The sequence below is a fragment of the Ranitomeya variabilis genome, chromosome 3 (genome assembly GCF_051348905.1).
Source record: "Ranitomeya variabilis isolate aRanVar5 chromosome 3, aRanVar5.hap1, whole genome shotgun sequence".
NCBI lineage: Eukaryota > Metazoa > Chordata > Amphibia > Anura > Dendrobatidae > Ranitomeya > Ranitomeya variabilis.
The window spans coordinates 442,920,789-442,937,510 of record NC_135234.1 but is presented as its reverse complement, the minus strand read 5'-3'; the positions used below and the strand labels follow the sequence as shown (position 1 = coordinate 442,937,510).

At 44.2% G+C, this 16,722-nt stretch overlaps 1 protein-coding gene across 1 annotated transcript in view; it reads right to left on the bottom strand.

Annotated features, from left to right (window-relative positions):
- The window catches only part of CASTOR2 (cytosolic arginine sensor for mTORC1 subunit 2), a 222,599-nt gene that overhangs the window by 19,100 nt on the left and 186,777 nt on the right, over positions 1–16,722 (bottom strand). The window contains exons 3-4 of the mRNA XM_077296452.1: positions 8,117–8,310; positions 115–247 (exon numbers count right to left, since the gene is read on the bottom strand). Coding sequence (XP_077152567.1) covers positions 115–247; positions 8,117–8,310 — 327 coding nt within the window. The remainder of the gene's footprint in view (positions 1–114; positions 248–8,116; positions 8,311–16,722) is intronic.

The window sequence follows — 16,722 nt, the reverse complement described above, 5'->3', positions numbered from 1 at the left end:
AGAGAGAGCACAAACTAATAATCTTCTACAGCCACAGTACACGTCAGTTCTGTAGAGATGCTGCATATTTTTCATAAACACTCCCATGATATTTTGTTTTTACATGGTTCATACCAAGCTTGGGTTTCACAAATCCATTTGTTACTCCAAGATTATCAGCAGCTACAGTTTCTCCATTCACCACCTGCAAAATGGTAAATTCTGCAGCCAGCGTGTGCATCACAAAAGGCAGATCCCTCTCGCGTACCTGGAAGAAAAAAAATAAATGAACGGTCAGCTTCTTATTATTCACAGGATGACAATTCACAAAAGTTTATCCTCTACGACATTACACCAGTAACAAAGTTAAGTGAATAAAAGTATCCTAATACGAATGTTCAGGGGAGCCTCTGACAAAGCAGAATGATCATGCCAACCCATAACCACAGCTGAAAGTAACAACAATGGGCAACAGTGCCGTAAGTTGGGCCATAGAGCAAAAGAAGAACAGGGCTCCAGAAAAATTCAGGTAGGATTCAAGATTTCACCCAGTGTTATAACAATGTATCAAGCTATGGAGGAGCAGAAATATTGCTGTAACGCTGAGTTATTAATAAAAAATTCTTTACTGATTTTTCCTGGCGTGCCACTTCTTGTATTAATGTACTGATTAGGAATTGTTGGGTCTGACCTCCAGGCTCCTGGACTTTTACACACACTCTCAGATGGGGTAGCAAAATTATGGTTACAGGTTCCCTTCAAGGTATTGACTTGGTCTCGAAATGCCCCAGATCTCTATCTGATATAGCAGGGGTGGACAATTACGGTAATTTTCACGACGGGCCACATGAGAGACCGTGACTGTTGTGGAGAGCCGAACCAATAGGCCGAAGTTAATTCTACTCAATATTAATATCAATATATCATAATTATTATATTATTGATAATTATATTAATATGAATTGTATGACTTAATATTGAGCAGAATTGAGTATGCAGACATCCCTCGTTTGAACCCATATGCGACATGAGCTATAAACAGCCTCCCCCATATGCGGCATAAGCCTCACACAGCCTCCCTATATACTGCATGAGCCCCACACAGCCTCCCTATATACTGCATGAGCCCCACACAGCCTCCCTATATACTGCATGAGCCCCACACAGCCTCCCTATATACTGCATGAGCCCCACACAGCCTCCCTATATACGGCATGAGCCCCACACAGCCTCCCTATATACTGCATGAGCCCCACACAGCCTCCCTATATACTGCATGAGCCCCACACAGACTCCCTATAAACTGCGTGAGCCCCACACAGACTCCCTATAAACTGCGTGAGCCCCACACAGCCTCCATATATACACTGCATGAGCCCCACACAGCCTCTCTATATACTGCATGAGCCCCACACAGCCTCCCTATATACTGCATGAGCCCCACACAGCCTCCCTATATACTGCATGAGCCCCACACAGCCTCCATATATACAGCATGAGCCCCACACAGCCTCCCTATATACTGCATGAGCCTCACACAGCCTCCCCATATACTGCATGAGCCCCACACAGCCTCCCCATATACTGCATGAGCCCCACACATCCTCCCTATATACTGCATGAGCCCCACACAGCCTCCCTATATACTGCATGAGCCCCACACAGCCTCCCTATATACTGCATGAGCCCCACACAGCCTCCCTATATACAGCATGAGCCCCACACAGCCTCCCTATATACTGCATGAGCTCAACACAGCCTCCCTATATACACTGCATGAGCCCCACACAGCCTCCCTATATACACTGCATGAGCCCCACACAGCCTCCCTATATACACTGCATGAGCCCCACCTAGCCTCCCTAGTCACACTGCATGAGTCCCACACAGCCTCCCCATATACTGCATGAGCCCCACACAGCCTCCCTATATACACTGCATGAGCCCCACACAGCCTCCCTATACACTGCATGAGCCCCACATAGCCTCCCCCATATGCGGTATGAGCCCCACACAGCCTCCCTATATACAGTGCATGAGCCCCGCACAGCCTCCCTATATACATTGCATGAGCCCAACACAGCCTCCCTATATACACTGCATGAGCCCCACACAGTCTCCCTATATACACTGCATGAGCCCAACACAGCCTCCCTATATATGGCATAAGCCCCGCACAGCCTTCCTATATATGACATGAGCCCCACACAGCCTCCCTATATACACTGCATGAGCCCAACACAGCCTCCCTATATATGGCATAAGCCCCGCACAGCCTCCCTATATACACTGCATGAGCCCCACAAAGCCTCCCTATATACTGCATGAGCCCCGCACAGCCTCCCTATATATACTGCATGAGCCCAACACAGCCTCCCTATATATGGCATGAGCCCCGCACAGCCTCCCTATACACTGCATGAGCCCCGCACAGCCTCCCTATATACTGCATGAGCCCAACACAGCCTCCCTATATACACTGTATGAGCCCCACACAGTCTCCCTATATACAGAATGAGCCCCAAACAGCCTCCCTATATACTGCATGAGCCCCGCACAGCCTCCCTATATACTGTATGAGCCCCCCACAGACTCCCTATATACAGAATGAGCCCCACACAGACTCCCTATATACAGAATGAGCCCCACACAGACTCCCTATATACAGAATGAGCCCCACACAGCCTCCCTATATACAGAATGAGCGCCACACAGCCTCCCCCTATACAGCATGAGCCCCACACAGTCTCCCTATATACAGAATGAGCCCCAAACAGCCTCCCTATATACTGCATGAGCCCCACACAGACTCCCTATATACACTGTATGAGCCCCACACAGACTCCCTATATACACTGCATGAGCCCCACACAGCCTCCCTATATACAGAATGAGCCCCACACAGCCTCCCTATATAAGAATGAGCCCCACACAGCCTCCCTATACACTGCATGAGCCCCACACAGTCTCCCTATATACAGAATGAGCCCCACACAGCCTCCCTATATACACTGTATGAGCCCACACAGCCTCCCCCTATACAGCATGAGCCCCACACAGTCTCCCTATATACAGAATGAGCCCCAAACAGCCTCCCTATATACTGCATGAGCCCCACACAGCCTCCCTATATACACTGCATGAGCCCCGCACAGCCTCCCTATATACTGCATGAGCCCCACACAGACTCCCTATACAGTTAGGTCCATATATATTTGGACAGAGACAACATTTTTCTAATTGTGGTTATAGACATTACCACAATGAATTTTAAACAAAACCATTCAGATGCAGTTGAAGTTCAGACTTTCAGCTTTCATTTGAGGGTATCCACATTAAAATTGGATGAAGGGTTTAGGAGTTTCAGCTCCTTAACATGTGCCACCCTGTTTTTAAAGGGACCAAAAGTAATTGGACAGATTAAATAATTTAAAATAAAATGTTCATTTTTAGTACTTGGTTGAAAACCCTTTGTTGGCGATGACTGCCTGAAGTCTTGAACTCATGGACATCACCAGACGCTGTGTTTCCTCCTTTTTGATGCTCTGCCAGGCCTTCACTGCGGTGGCTTTCAGTTGCTGTTTGTTTGTGGGCCTTTCTGTCTGAAGTTTAGTCTTTAACAAGTGAAATGCATGCTCAATTGGGTTGAGATCAGGTGACTGACTTGGCCATTCAAGAATATTCCACTTTTTTGCTTTAATAAACTCCTGGGTTGCTTTAGCTTTATGCTTTGGGTCATTGTCCATCTGTAGTATGAAATGACGACCAGTTTGGCTGCATTTGGCTGGATCTGGGCACACAGTATGGCTCTGAATACCTCAGAATTCATTCGGCTGCTTCTGTCCTGTATCACATCATCATTAAACACTAGTGACCCAGTGCCACTGGCAGCCATGCATGCCCAAGCCTTCAAACTGCCTCCGCCGTGTTTTACAGATGATGTGGTATGCTTTGGATCATGAGCTGTACCACGCCTTCTCCATACTTTTCTCTTTCCATCATTCTGGTAGAGGTTGATCTTGGTTTCATCTGTCCAAAGAATGTTATTCCAGAACTGTGCTGGCTTTTTTAGATTTTTTTTAGCAAAGTCCAGTCTAGCCTTTTTATTCTTGATTCTTATGAGTGGCTTGCACCGTGCAGTGAACCCTCTGTATTTACTTTCATGCAGTCTTCTCTTTATGGTAGATTTGGATATTGATACGCCGACCTCCTGGAGAGTGTTCTTCACTTGGTTGGCTGTTGTGAAGGGGTTTCTCTTCACCATGGAGATTATTCTGCGATCATCCACCAGTGTTGTCTTCCGTGGGCGCCCAGGTCTTTTTGCATTGATGAGTTCACCAGTGCTTTCTTTCTTTCTCAGGATGTACCAAACTGTAGATTTTGCCACTCCTAATATTGTAGCAATTTCTCGGATGGGTTTTTTTCTGTTTTCGCAGCTTAAGGATGGCTTGTTTCACCTGCATGGAGAACTCCTTTGACCGCATGTTTACTTCACAGCAAAACCTTCCAAATGCAAGCACCACACCTCAAATCAACTCCAGGCCTTTTATCTGCTTAATTGAGAATAACATAATGAAGGGAATCCCCACACCTGTCCATGAAATAGCCTTGGAGTCAATTGTCCAATTACTTTTGGTCCCTTTAAAAACAGGGTGGCACATGTTAAGGAGCTGAAACTCCTAAACCCTCCATCCAATTTTAATGTGGATACCCTCAAATGAAAGCTGAAAGTCTGAACTTGAACTGCATCTGAATTGCTTTGTTTAAAATTCATTGTGGTAATGTCTATAACCAAAATTAGAAAAATGTTGTCTCTGTCCAAATATATATGGACCTTACTGTATACTGCATGAGCCCCACACAGACTCCCTATATACTGTATGAGCCCCACACAGCCTCCCTATATACAGAATGAGCGCCACACAGCCTCCCCCTACACAGCATGAGCCACACACAGCCTCCCTATATACAGAATGAGCTCCACACAGCCTCCCCTTATAATTTAGATTGTGAGCCCCAACGGGGACAGCGATGATAATGTGAAAAACTGTAAAGCGCTGCAGAATATGTTAGCGCTATATAAAAATAAAGATTATTACAGCATGAGCCCCACACAGCCTCTCTATATACACTATTAAATAGTTCACAGGTGCACTGATTAAAAGGCAAATAAAAGGCAATGTACTCAACATAATCCACAATAAAGTCTTAATCAAGTGGAGGCAAAGCAAAGAAGAAACTCCTGCAAGGATATAAATGAAGAAAATTGGAGTGCTGACTTCATAAAATAAACATGATTTTATTGATACAATTATACACAATATGACATATCAAAAATGTAGAGGTAAGTAAAGGTAGGATCCACAGTAAGTGCTACTGGAATGGAAGGTTATGGAAAGATACAATTCCACATTGTACATTGATATATAGTATTGGAAAGCAATGTAAACAAATACTCTCACTGTGCAAATATTAAAGTTTAGCCACTCTAGTAGGCAGAACCAAATCTACAGTAGACATAAAGTGCTTGTGCTGTGATGTATTGTTATTGTTGTAAACCTTGTAAGTGGAGAAAAGACATCAGATAGGCATGCATATATTTGTCTGAATAACTATAATCAAGTACACTTACCCATAATATAAGCCCCCAACGACGCACACACAGTATTAATGCAGCCTCCACACACACATACACACAATATAATGCAGCCCCCAACCACACACACAAATATAATGCAGACCCCAACCACGCACAGTATAATGCAGCCTACACCCCACACACAGCATAATGCAGCCCCCAACCCTCCCCCAACACACAGTACAATGCAGTCTACACACACAGTATAATGCACCCCCAACCACACACAGAAGCTCATCAAGAGAATGCCAAGAGTGTGCAAAGCAGTCATCAAAGCAGAAGGTGGCTACTTTGAAGAACCTAGAATATAAGACATATTTTCAGTTGTTTACCACCTTTTTTGTTAAGTATATAATTCCACATGTGTTAATTCATAGTTTTGATGCCTTCAGCACGAATGTACAATTTTCATAGTCATGAAAATACAGAAAAATATTTAAATGAGAAGGTGTGTCCAAACTTTTGGTCTGTACTGTACATATGAGTAAAACTAAATACACTTTCTTGAATTTTATGGCTTAAGAAAATTTAGCAAAAATTTTCTTTAGAAAGCCTTAGGTTAAAACAACCTACGTGGAAAACAACAAATTACAATTACAGTGTTATTATATATTTAACAAAAACTAGACCAAAAATTTGAAGAAATGTATCATAAATTAGTTAAACCCTTAATACTTTCATAGGAATTAAGAGGTTAAGTAGCAGTCAAGTGCTGCTAATTAAATGCCATTGATTTATTGCTCATCAGTAAGTATGACCACCTGTATAAAAGCAGAAGTTTTGGGTAATTGGCTGGTATGCGGCATATAGGCATCTATTAACATAATGTTATGCAGGAACAGCATCAGCACTAATCTTGGAGAAGCAATTCTTGATGTCCATCATCCTGGGAAGGGATATAAGGCAATTTGAAAACAATTCCATCATTGTAAAATTATAAACATTATTTACAAGCGTAAGGGTATGTTCCCACGGTAAGTAAACTCTGCGGGTTGGAAGCTGCGAGTCTTCGCAAGATAAATATCACCTGTACAATGTATTGGGCGCAGTGATACCGCACAGTTCAATGAACACATGCGGAATCACCTGCATTCAATAGCCGGGAGCGCTTTGGACGCAGCAGACATGTGCTGTGTCCAAAGCGCTGCCTAATACTGAACGTTTGCACATACCCTAAAACATTCAAAACCATCTTCCCAGGAGTGGACATAACACAAAACTCACCCAAAAGTCATAACATGCAATGCTCATAGAAACTGCAAAAACCCAGGAGCTACAGGTCAATCACTAAAATATGGCTTTGTTGATTGGGTTGCTTGAAAAAAAAAAAAAAGCCTTTTTTTTTCTAAAAAAGGTCATGACAGAAGGGCTAAAGTTTCTAAAAAACCAAAACACTTTCAATATTGATCTTTAGTAGCACGCACAGTGTCAGCTCACTCCACTCCCATGGGAGTGGAATGCGGTGAATATTCATTTCTCTTAAGAAGCGGCACACGTGACCGCCCCGGCAGCTGCAGGAAGCCAGCGGCTGACACTGTGCACGCTACTAAAGAGCAATGAATACTCACTGCCCTCCATACACGGAGTCACGGCGTGGAGGGCAGTGAGTATTCCAGCAGCTGTCCTTCGGCTTGTAAGCAGCACGACGTCCTTGCCATGGGCTGCTTACAAGCATAAAGCAGCTGCTGGCACCGGAATAAGGCACTGCGAGGGAGCACAGAAAGGTAAGTGCAATGTTTTGGGGGTTTTTTTATTTTTTTTTCTGATGGGACCATGCATACCAGTACGGGGATGGGGTCCAATCATATCAGGATAAGGATGGGGCCATGCATACCAGGATAGAGATGGGGCACCATGCATTCCAGGAATGAGATGGCGGACCTGCATACCAGGATAGGGATGATGAGGACCATTCCTACCAGGATAAGGATGAGGGGGACCATTCCTTCCAGGATATGGATGAGGGGGACCATTCCTACCAGGATAGGGATGAGGGGGACCATTCCTACCAGGATAGGGATGAGGGGGACATGCCTACCAGGCTACAGATAAGGGGGACATGCCTACCAGGATAAGGATGAAGGGATCATGCCTACCAGGCTAGGGATAAGGGGGACATGCATAACAGGATGGGATGAATGGACCATGTACACAAGGATGGTGATGAGACTGGCCATGCATTCCAGGATAAGGATGAGGGGGCCCATGCACACCAGAATGAGGATGAGAGGGGCTGTACATACCAGGATAGGGATGAGGGTTATCACCTATGCTGTGGTTAAGTTATAATGGGATTGTCCAGACAACACAAGCTTGTATTGACTATATGTGTTAAAAGTATTGCCATTTATGCCGCCATTCCCCTATTCTGGATCCTATTTTTCAATTTCCCAAAATGGTAGGGGTATGGTCATTGGGGGTTGCCAACCCTCAACCAAACTAACATTAATGACATGACTGACTATACCGCACACATTAAAAAGCAATCAAAAGTCTTACCAATATAAAGTCTGTTTGATAGGTGGATAACATAAATACGGAGATGTTCTGGTCTGCAAGTGGTGCTATGACCGACTTCGCTATTTTGGTCACTCCAATTGGCTGGGAGCTGGAGGAGCTCCCACCTCCCGAGACCACATTAAGGGCTAACCATGTTGCATCTGCTACGCTTAAATGTTCTGAAGACGGGAGTTCTGTGAAGAAAGATAAAAGAAAAACTCTGTTAAAAGAGTGTACAGCTTAGAATATGCATTTATTGCTCTTTATGCAAAATTGGTAAAAACAAACCAATAAATCCTTTTTGGTAGTTAGTACAATTCAAATTAATAGAACATGACTTGGAATTTTCAGGAAAAGCAAACAGAAAATCCTCCCCCCAAAAAAATTCTATCTGCAGTAGGGCATGTGGGAGTTATACCAGGTGCACTGACTAAGCTTTATCTCTTCTACACTTTACCAGCCAAAAATTGAAGAGATCAGCAAGAAATTAACCCTTATGTCCTCTTCAGGTTTTAGGCTATGTGCGCATGTTGAGTATTTGCTTGCAGAAATTTCTGTATCTCTTGGCAGGAAAAAAAGCACATTTTTGCTGCGTTTTTGTACAGCAATGAATGCTTTTCTCAGCTAAATAAAGATATTATTTAAAAAAGTTTTGTGATGTAATTTCTTAGTTCAACACCACCTTTTTCATGCTTTTGCAGTAGTAGGGCTTGGTGTTGGCAGCTGACACCTAGCTGTAGGCTTAGTAATGAAAAGGTGTCAGCCCGGCACACTTGTTACTAAGGCCAGGTTCACATTACGTTTTTGGCATCCGTTAGACGGACTACATTACACCGCGGCATAACGCGGTGTAACGTAGTCCGTTAACGCCACCATTTAGTCCAATGTCGGACGCATCGCTAGCACACGCCCATTGTGGACGTGTGCTAGTGATGTGCCGTCATTGAGTGACGGACCCTGGGACGCTGGCTGCAGCGTTTCCGAGTCCGTCACTGCTAGCGCAGATAGAGCATCTGCTAGTTCTATCTGTGCTAGCTCGACGACATATCGGCACTTGCGTTAACAGCAGCCCGTTAACGCATGTGTTGAACGGGCTGCTGTTAACGCAATGTGAACTTGGCCTAAGCCAATAAGTAAAACACACACACTGTCACCAGCCTATGTATGAGTGTTAACAGAACAAACGTACATAGGCTGTAACCAGACAGTAACTGTTAATTTTAAAGAAAAAAGTTGCGTGGGCTCCCGTGTAATTTTAATAACGAGCAGAGGGAAAGCCGATGGCTGAGTGCTGATGTGATATTCTGGAAAGGAGCCAATAGCCATAAAGGTTCCCAGGCTATTAGCTCATAGCGGTTTGCTTAACCTTTACTGGCTAGTTTACAGGGGGACTCCCCAAAAAAAATTGACATAGCAAACAGCAAAGGCTAGGCAGACAGCTGCGGGTTGGTATTAACAGCCTAGGAAGGGGTCATGGATATGCCTTTTCTGGGGCTCTCAGCAGCCCCAGAAAAGGCGCATCGATAAGATACGCCAAATCTGATGCTTAGTCTCGCTCTTCCCACTTGTCCTGTAGCAGTGGCAAGTGGGGTTCATATTTTTGGGGTTGATGTCACCTTTATATTGTCAGGAGACATCAAGCCCACAGGTTAGTAATGAAGAGGCGTCTATAAGACATCTATCCATTAATAACCCCATAGTGATAGTGTATAAAAACACAGACACCCAGAATAAAATCCTTTATTTTAAATAATGACACAGACTCCTTTAATAATCTCAATTAAACCATACTCACCGAACACCTAACCCACCAAAGCCAACGTCTCCTGCAACAAAGATAAAATAATAAACCACAATGTTCCTCACCTGTCTGCTGAGAATATAATCCATAATGTCCCATGACGCTCCTGATCACTTTGAGAGCAGTCACATCAGTGATGTGACTGCACTCAAAGACAGCCGGCGATACACTGGATCGTTCACTGGAGTTCATCAGCTGATCAGCTCCAGTGATCTGCCTTATGGCACAACTGTGTGGGAAAGTTCTCCCACAGCGGTGCTGTAAGTGAGAGCACCGGAGTGGATGAACTCCGGTGAACTCTCACGGCAGCACAGTGATACACTGCGGGAGTGATTACCTCCTGTCAGTGTATAGCCGGTGGCCGGGTAGAGCAGTCACATCTCCTGATGTGACTGTTCTACACGTGAGATCGTCGTGGGACACTTGGATTACCTGGTCTACGGCAGAAAGGTGAGTATATGTTAGTTTATTATTTACAATATTTTGAGGAGACAAAGGCATCGGAGATTGGGCGTTAAGGTGAGCATAATTTTTTTTATTTTTATTTGAATATGTATGCAATTTTACTTGAGAACAGGTGCTGGCAGATGAGACTATGACTCCCATCAGTGGCACCTGATGTCACTGTTATCAGCGACAGCAGATGTAGCCCGATGGGAGCAGTAGTCTCATCGGCTCACGCCTGCAGGTCACAGTCACAGCTGCAGGGTCATGCTGACATCTGCCAGCATGATCCTGTAGCACTCTGACTGACAGTACCAGCAGTAGCGCTACTGCCAATAAGAACCACATCGCTGGTGTTTCCTACAATGTCACACAGATGACAGCGTGGGAAACACCATTTACGGCAAGCCGGTAAAACTCAAAACAAAAACTCAGCAAATCCGCAGCAAATCTGCAAACATTTTTATACCTGCGTTTTTGCTGCAGATTTGACTGACTTAACTGAAGTCAATGGGTGCAGAAACAAAGCAGAAAACAAAGGAACTGCAAATATGCACGGAAATTTACTTATCATCTGCACAACACTTCAGGATTTGTCATTGAATTATCTTGCATAAGTATTCCATTGCGTTTTTGGCCCATTTCTGCGTGGAAAAAATGCAGCGAAAACACATAAAAAACGCACTGTGTGCACATAGCCTTATACAAGACTGCACATTTCAGTAACATGCAGAAAATTCGACCAACAATGTTTGCAGGTTACTCTATTTACTTTATCACTCACTTTGGGGTTCAGTTCTCTTTTGAAGGGATTCTGCAGTAATCACATATCCTGAAGAAATGATGTACTCAAACTAAGACCAGTTTCACACATCCAAAATTCCTGGTTCCAGCAAAGAAAACACTGTCTGATGAGCCACAGTCGTATATGAAGCTGCTGAATTCAAAACGACGCATGCGGAAGCAGCCGCATACAGCTGCATGACCTGCGTACCTAATGTTAAAGGCCGCATGCAGAGCAGCGGAGGTGCGGCCGAGGGCGGGGCTTCACGGAGGAAGTCCGCAGCCCTCCGCAGCTCTTCAAAACACTAGTGTGAAACTACCCTTATTGTGTGGCGATGAGAGTTCATCCTTGTTCTCAGTTTTTGCCCTGTCTCCTCCACATACAGACCCCCAAGCTGGACATTTGGTACAAATAATTAGGTACACCACATTAGATGTGATGCAGCTAAAAGTACCTGGGATCTTGTACTTCTGATGTGAGTTGGGGATCTTTATTGGGGCAGACTTGAAGGCCATTATTTGGCCGTGAACTGCCATGGCAAACATCAGGACCACACAATCATGATCTCAGGGTGCCAATAGGGATAAGGAGAGAACCCCCACACTCTTTTAACCATTTATGTGATATAGTAATTATTGACAGCAGCATCTAAGGGGTTAGGGTACCTTTACACAGTGCAATTTTGATCGCTACGACGGCACGATTTGTGACGTTCCAGCGATGCATTTACGATATCGTTGTGTCTGACACGCTACTGCGATCCGGATCCCCGCTGAGAATCGTACGTCGTAGCAGACCGTTTGAAACTTTCTTTCGTCGTCTAGTGTCCCGCTGTGGCGGCATGATTGCATCGTGTGACACAGGTTGTATACGATGTGCGCACAGTAACCAACGGCTTCTACATCGCAAATACGTCATGAAATTATCGCTCCAGCGCTGTGTATTGCAACGTGTTACCGCAGTCTACGACGCTGGAGCGATAATCATACGACGCTGCAACGTCACGAATCGTGCCGTCGTAGCGATCAAAATTGCACTGTGTAAAGGTACCCTTAAACGGATATGGACGGTGACAACACTGATCATGGCTGACGCAGCAAGTTGTCAGCTACAGTCTACAGCCGACAGCTACTGGATTGTCACCTGTATGGGGATGCTATTCTCTTAGATCTCAGGTCAGTTAAAAGACGTATTGACGGTCTGATCAGATAGTTTTTGGACTCCCAGAACTATAATTTTTTTTGTCTCGATATTCTAGATTTCAAAACTTTTTTATGTTTACATCCATCAGCAAGACTTTATAAGGCCTTTTTTTGTAAGACATATTCTTTTTATGTCTACAAGTTCTACAACTAATTCATAAAAACGTTGATTCTAGACTTCAAAAAATAATTCTTACATTTAAAGTTACACTGACTTGTTCTGTATCCATAATTATTTGAGCAGCTCTACAGAAAACAATATTTTTTCTAAGTACTGTATGTCCAATACAATAAATGGTCCTCCAAAACATGTACCGTAATTTAAAATATACATATCGACCTTTAAGCACAAAGCTTTTCAGTACACTTATCTCAGTAAATGGTGTACACCACATCCCACTTGTAATTCTATTTCCAGAGCAAATGATCTAGTTGCTAGGTGGATATGTCCACTTTCAGTCCAGGCGTGGGAGTCAGCACTCATAACTGGGTGAAGTGGGATGACAACAGAGATGACTAATTCAAGGGTAATGTGTTATCTGTCCTCTACCCTTACTGAATATATTATATATATATATATATATATATATATATATATATATATATATATATATATATATATATATACACACTCACTGGCCACTTTATTAGGTACACCTGTCCAACTTCTTGTTAACACTTAATTTCTAATCAGCCAATCACATGGCGGCAACTCAGTGCATTTAGGCATGTAGACATGGTCAAGACAATCTCCTGCAGTTCAAACCGAGCATCAGTATGGGGAAGAAAGGTGATTTGAGTGCCTTTGAACGTGGCATGGTTGTTGGTGCCAGAAGGGCTGGTCTGAGTATTTCAGAAACTGCTGATCTACTGGGATTTTCACGCACAACCATCTCTAGGGTTTACAGAGAATGGTCCGAAAAAGAAAAAAAATCCAGTGAGCGGCAGTTCTGTGGGCGGAAATGCCTTGTTGATGCCAGAGGTCAGAGGAGAATGGGCAGACTGGTTCGAGCTGATAGAAAGGCAACAGTGACTCAAATCGCCACCCGTTACAACCAAGGTAGGCCTAAGAGCATCTCTGAACGCACAGTGCGTCGAACTTTGAGGCAGATGGGCTACAGCAGCAGAAGACCACACCGGGTACCACTCCTTTCAGCTAAGAACAGGAAACTGAGGCTACAATTTGCACAAGCTCATCGAAATTGGACAGTAGAAGATTGGAAAAACGTTGCTTGGTCTGATGAGTCTCGATTTCTGCTGCGACATTCGGATGATAGGGTCAGAATTTGGCGTAAACAACATGAAATCTTTGGGATGTGGTGGAACGGGAGATTCGCATCAGGGATGTGCAGCCGACAAATCTGCGGTAACTGTGTGATGCCATCATGTCAATATGGACCAAAATCTCTGAGGAATGCTTCCAGCACCTTGTTGAATCTATGCCACGAAGAATTGAGGCAGTTCTGAAGGCAAAAGGGGTCCAACCCGTTACTAGCATGGTGTACCTAATAAAGTGGCCAGTGAGTGTATATATACATACATACATACATACATACATACAAACATATATGCACTAATATATGTATACCTATAGGGTACATTGTACTCAGCTGCGGTCGAGGTAGGCACAGGGAGGTTTTGTTAAAATGTACACATACATACACATTATATACACATATACATACACACACACACATATATAGATATATATACATATATATATATATTATACATACATACATATATATTATATACACACATATACATTTTCATATATACAGTACAGACCAAAAGTTTGGACACACCTTCTCATTTAAAGATTTTTCTCTATTTTCCTGACTATGAAAATTGTACATTCACACTGGGGGCATCAAAACTATGAATTAACACATGTGGAATTATACACTTAACAAAAAAGTGTGAAACAACTGAAATTATGTCTCATTCTAGGTTCTTCAAAGTAGCCACCTTTTGCTTTGATGACTGCTTTGCACACTCTTGGCATTCTCTTAATAATAATAATAATAATTTTATTTATATAGCGCCAACATATTCCGCATTCTCTTGATGAGCTTCAAAAGGTAGTCACCAGGAATGGTCTTCCAACTATCTTGAAGGAGTTCCCAGAGATGCTTAGCACTTGTTGGCCCTTTTGCCTTCACTCTGCGGGCCAGCTCACCCCAAACCATCTCGATTGGGTTCAGGTCTGGTGACTGTGGAGGCCAGGTCATCTGGCGTAGCACCCCATCACTCTCCTTCTTGGTCAAATAGCCCTTACACAGCCTGGAGGTGTGTTTGGGGTCATTGTCCTGTTGAAAAATAAATGATGGTCCAACTAAACGCAAACCAGATGGAATAGCATGCCGCTACAAGATGCTGTGGTAGCCATGCTGGTTCAGTACGCCTTCAATTTTGAATAAATCCCCAACAGTGTCACCAGCAAAGCACCCCCACACTATCACACACCTCCTCCTCCATGCTTCACGATGGGAACCAGGCATGTAGAGTCCATCAGTTCACCTTTTCTGTGTCGCACAAAGACACGGTGGTTGGAACCAAAGATCTCAAATTTGGACTCATCAGATCAAAGCACAGATTTCCACTGGTCTAATGTCCATTCCTTGTGTTCTTTAGCCCAAACAAGTCTCTTCTGCTTGTTGCCTGTCCTTAGCAGTGGTTCCTAGCAGCTATTTTACCATGAAGGCCTGCTACACAAAGTCTCCTCTTAACAGTTGTTGTAGATATGTGTCTGCTGCTAGAACTCTGTGTGGCATTGATCTGGTCTTCAGTCTGAGCTGCTGTTAACCTGCGATTTCTGAGGCTGGTGGGCATACATACAATGCTCAAAAAAATAAAGGGGACACTAAAATTCAACATCCTAGATATCACTGAATGAAATATTCCAGTTGTAAATCTTTATTCATTACATAGTGGAATGTGTTGAGAGCAATAAAACCTAAAAATTATCAACGTAAATCACAAATAATACAAATAATATCCCACGGAGGTCTGGAGTTGGAATGATGCTCAAAGTCAAAGTGGAAAATGAAGTTACAGGCTGATCCAACTTCAGTGGAAATGCCTCAAGACAAGAAAATAATGCTCAGTAGTGTGTGTGGCCTCCACGTGCCTGTCTGAACTCCCTACAACACCTGGGCATGCTCCTGATGAGGTCGCAGATGGTCTCCTGAGAGATCTCCTCCCAGACCTGGACTAAAGCATCCGCCAACTCCTGGACAGTCTGTGGTGCAACGTGACGTTGGTGGATGGAGACATGATGTCCCACATGTGTTCAATTGTGTTCAGGTCTGGGGAACGGGCGGCCCAGTCCATAGCTTTAATGCCTTCATCTTGCAGGAACTGCTGACACACTCCAGCCACATGAGGTCTGGCATTGTCCTGCATTAGGAGGAACCCAGGGCCAATCGCACCAGTATATGGTCTCACAAGGGGTCTGAGGATCTCATCTCGGTACCTAATGGCAGTCAGGCTACTTCTGGAAAGCTCATGGAGGGCCTCCAAAGAAATGCCACCCCACGCCATTACTGACCCACTGCCAAACCGGTCATGCTGAATGATGTTGCAGGCAGCAGATCGCTCTCCACAGCGCCTCCAGACTCTGTCATGTCTGTCACATGTGCTCAGTGTGAAACTGCTTTCATCTGTGAAGAGCACAGGGAGATAGTGGTGAATTTGCCAATCCTGGTGTTCTCTAGCAAATGGCAAGCATCCTGCATGGTGTTGGGCTGTGAGCACAACCCCCATCTGTGGACATCGGGCACTCAGACCATCCTCATGGAGACGGTTTCTAACCGTTTGTGCAGACACATGCACATTTATGGCCTGCTGGAGGTCATTTTGCAGGGCTCTGGCAGTGCTCCTCCTGTTCCTCCTTGCACAAAGGCTGAGGTAGTGGTCCTGCTGTTGGGTTGTTGCCCTCCTACGGCCCCCTCCATGTGTCCTGGTGTACTGGCCTGTCTCCTGGTAGCGCCTCTGGCCTTTGGACACTACGCTGACAGACACAGCAAACCTTCTTGCCACAGCTCGCATCGATGTGCCATCCTGGATGAGCTGCACTACCTGAGCCACTACCATGAGTGTGAAAGCACAACCAACATTCAAAAGTGACCAAAATATCAGCCAGAAAGCATTGGCACTGAGATGTGGTCTGTGGTCTCCACCTGCAGAACCACTCCTTTATTGAGCGTGTCTTGATAATTGCCAATAATTTCCATCTGTTGTCTTTTCCATTTGCCCAACAGCATGTGAAATTGATTGTCAGTGTTGTTTCCTAAGTGGACAGTTTGATTTCACAGAAGTTTGATTTACTTGGAGTTATATTCTGTTGTTTAAGTGTTCCCTTTATTTTTTTGAG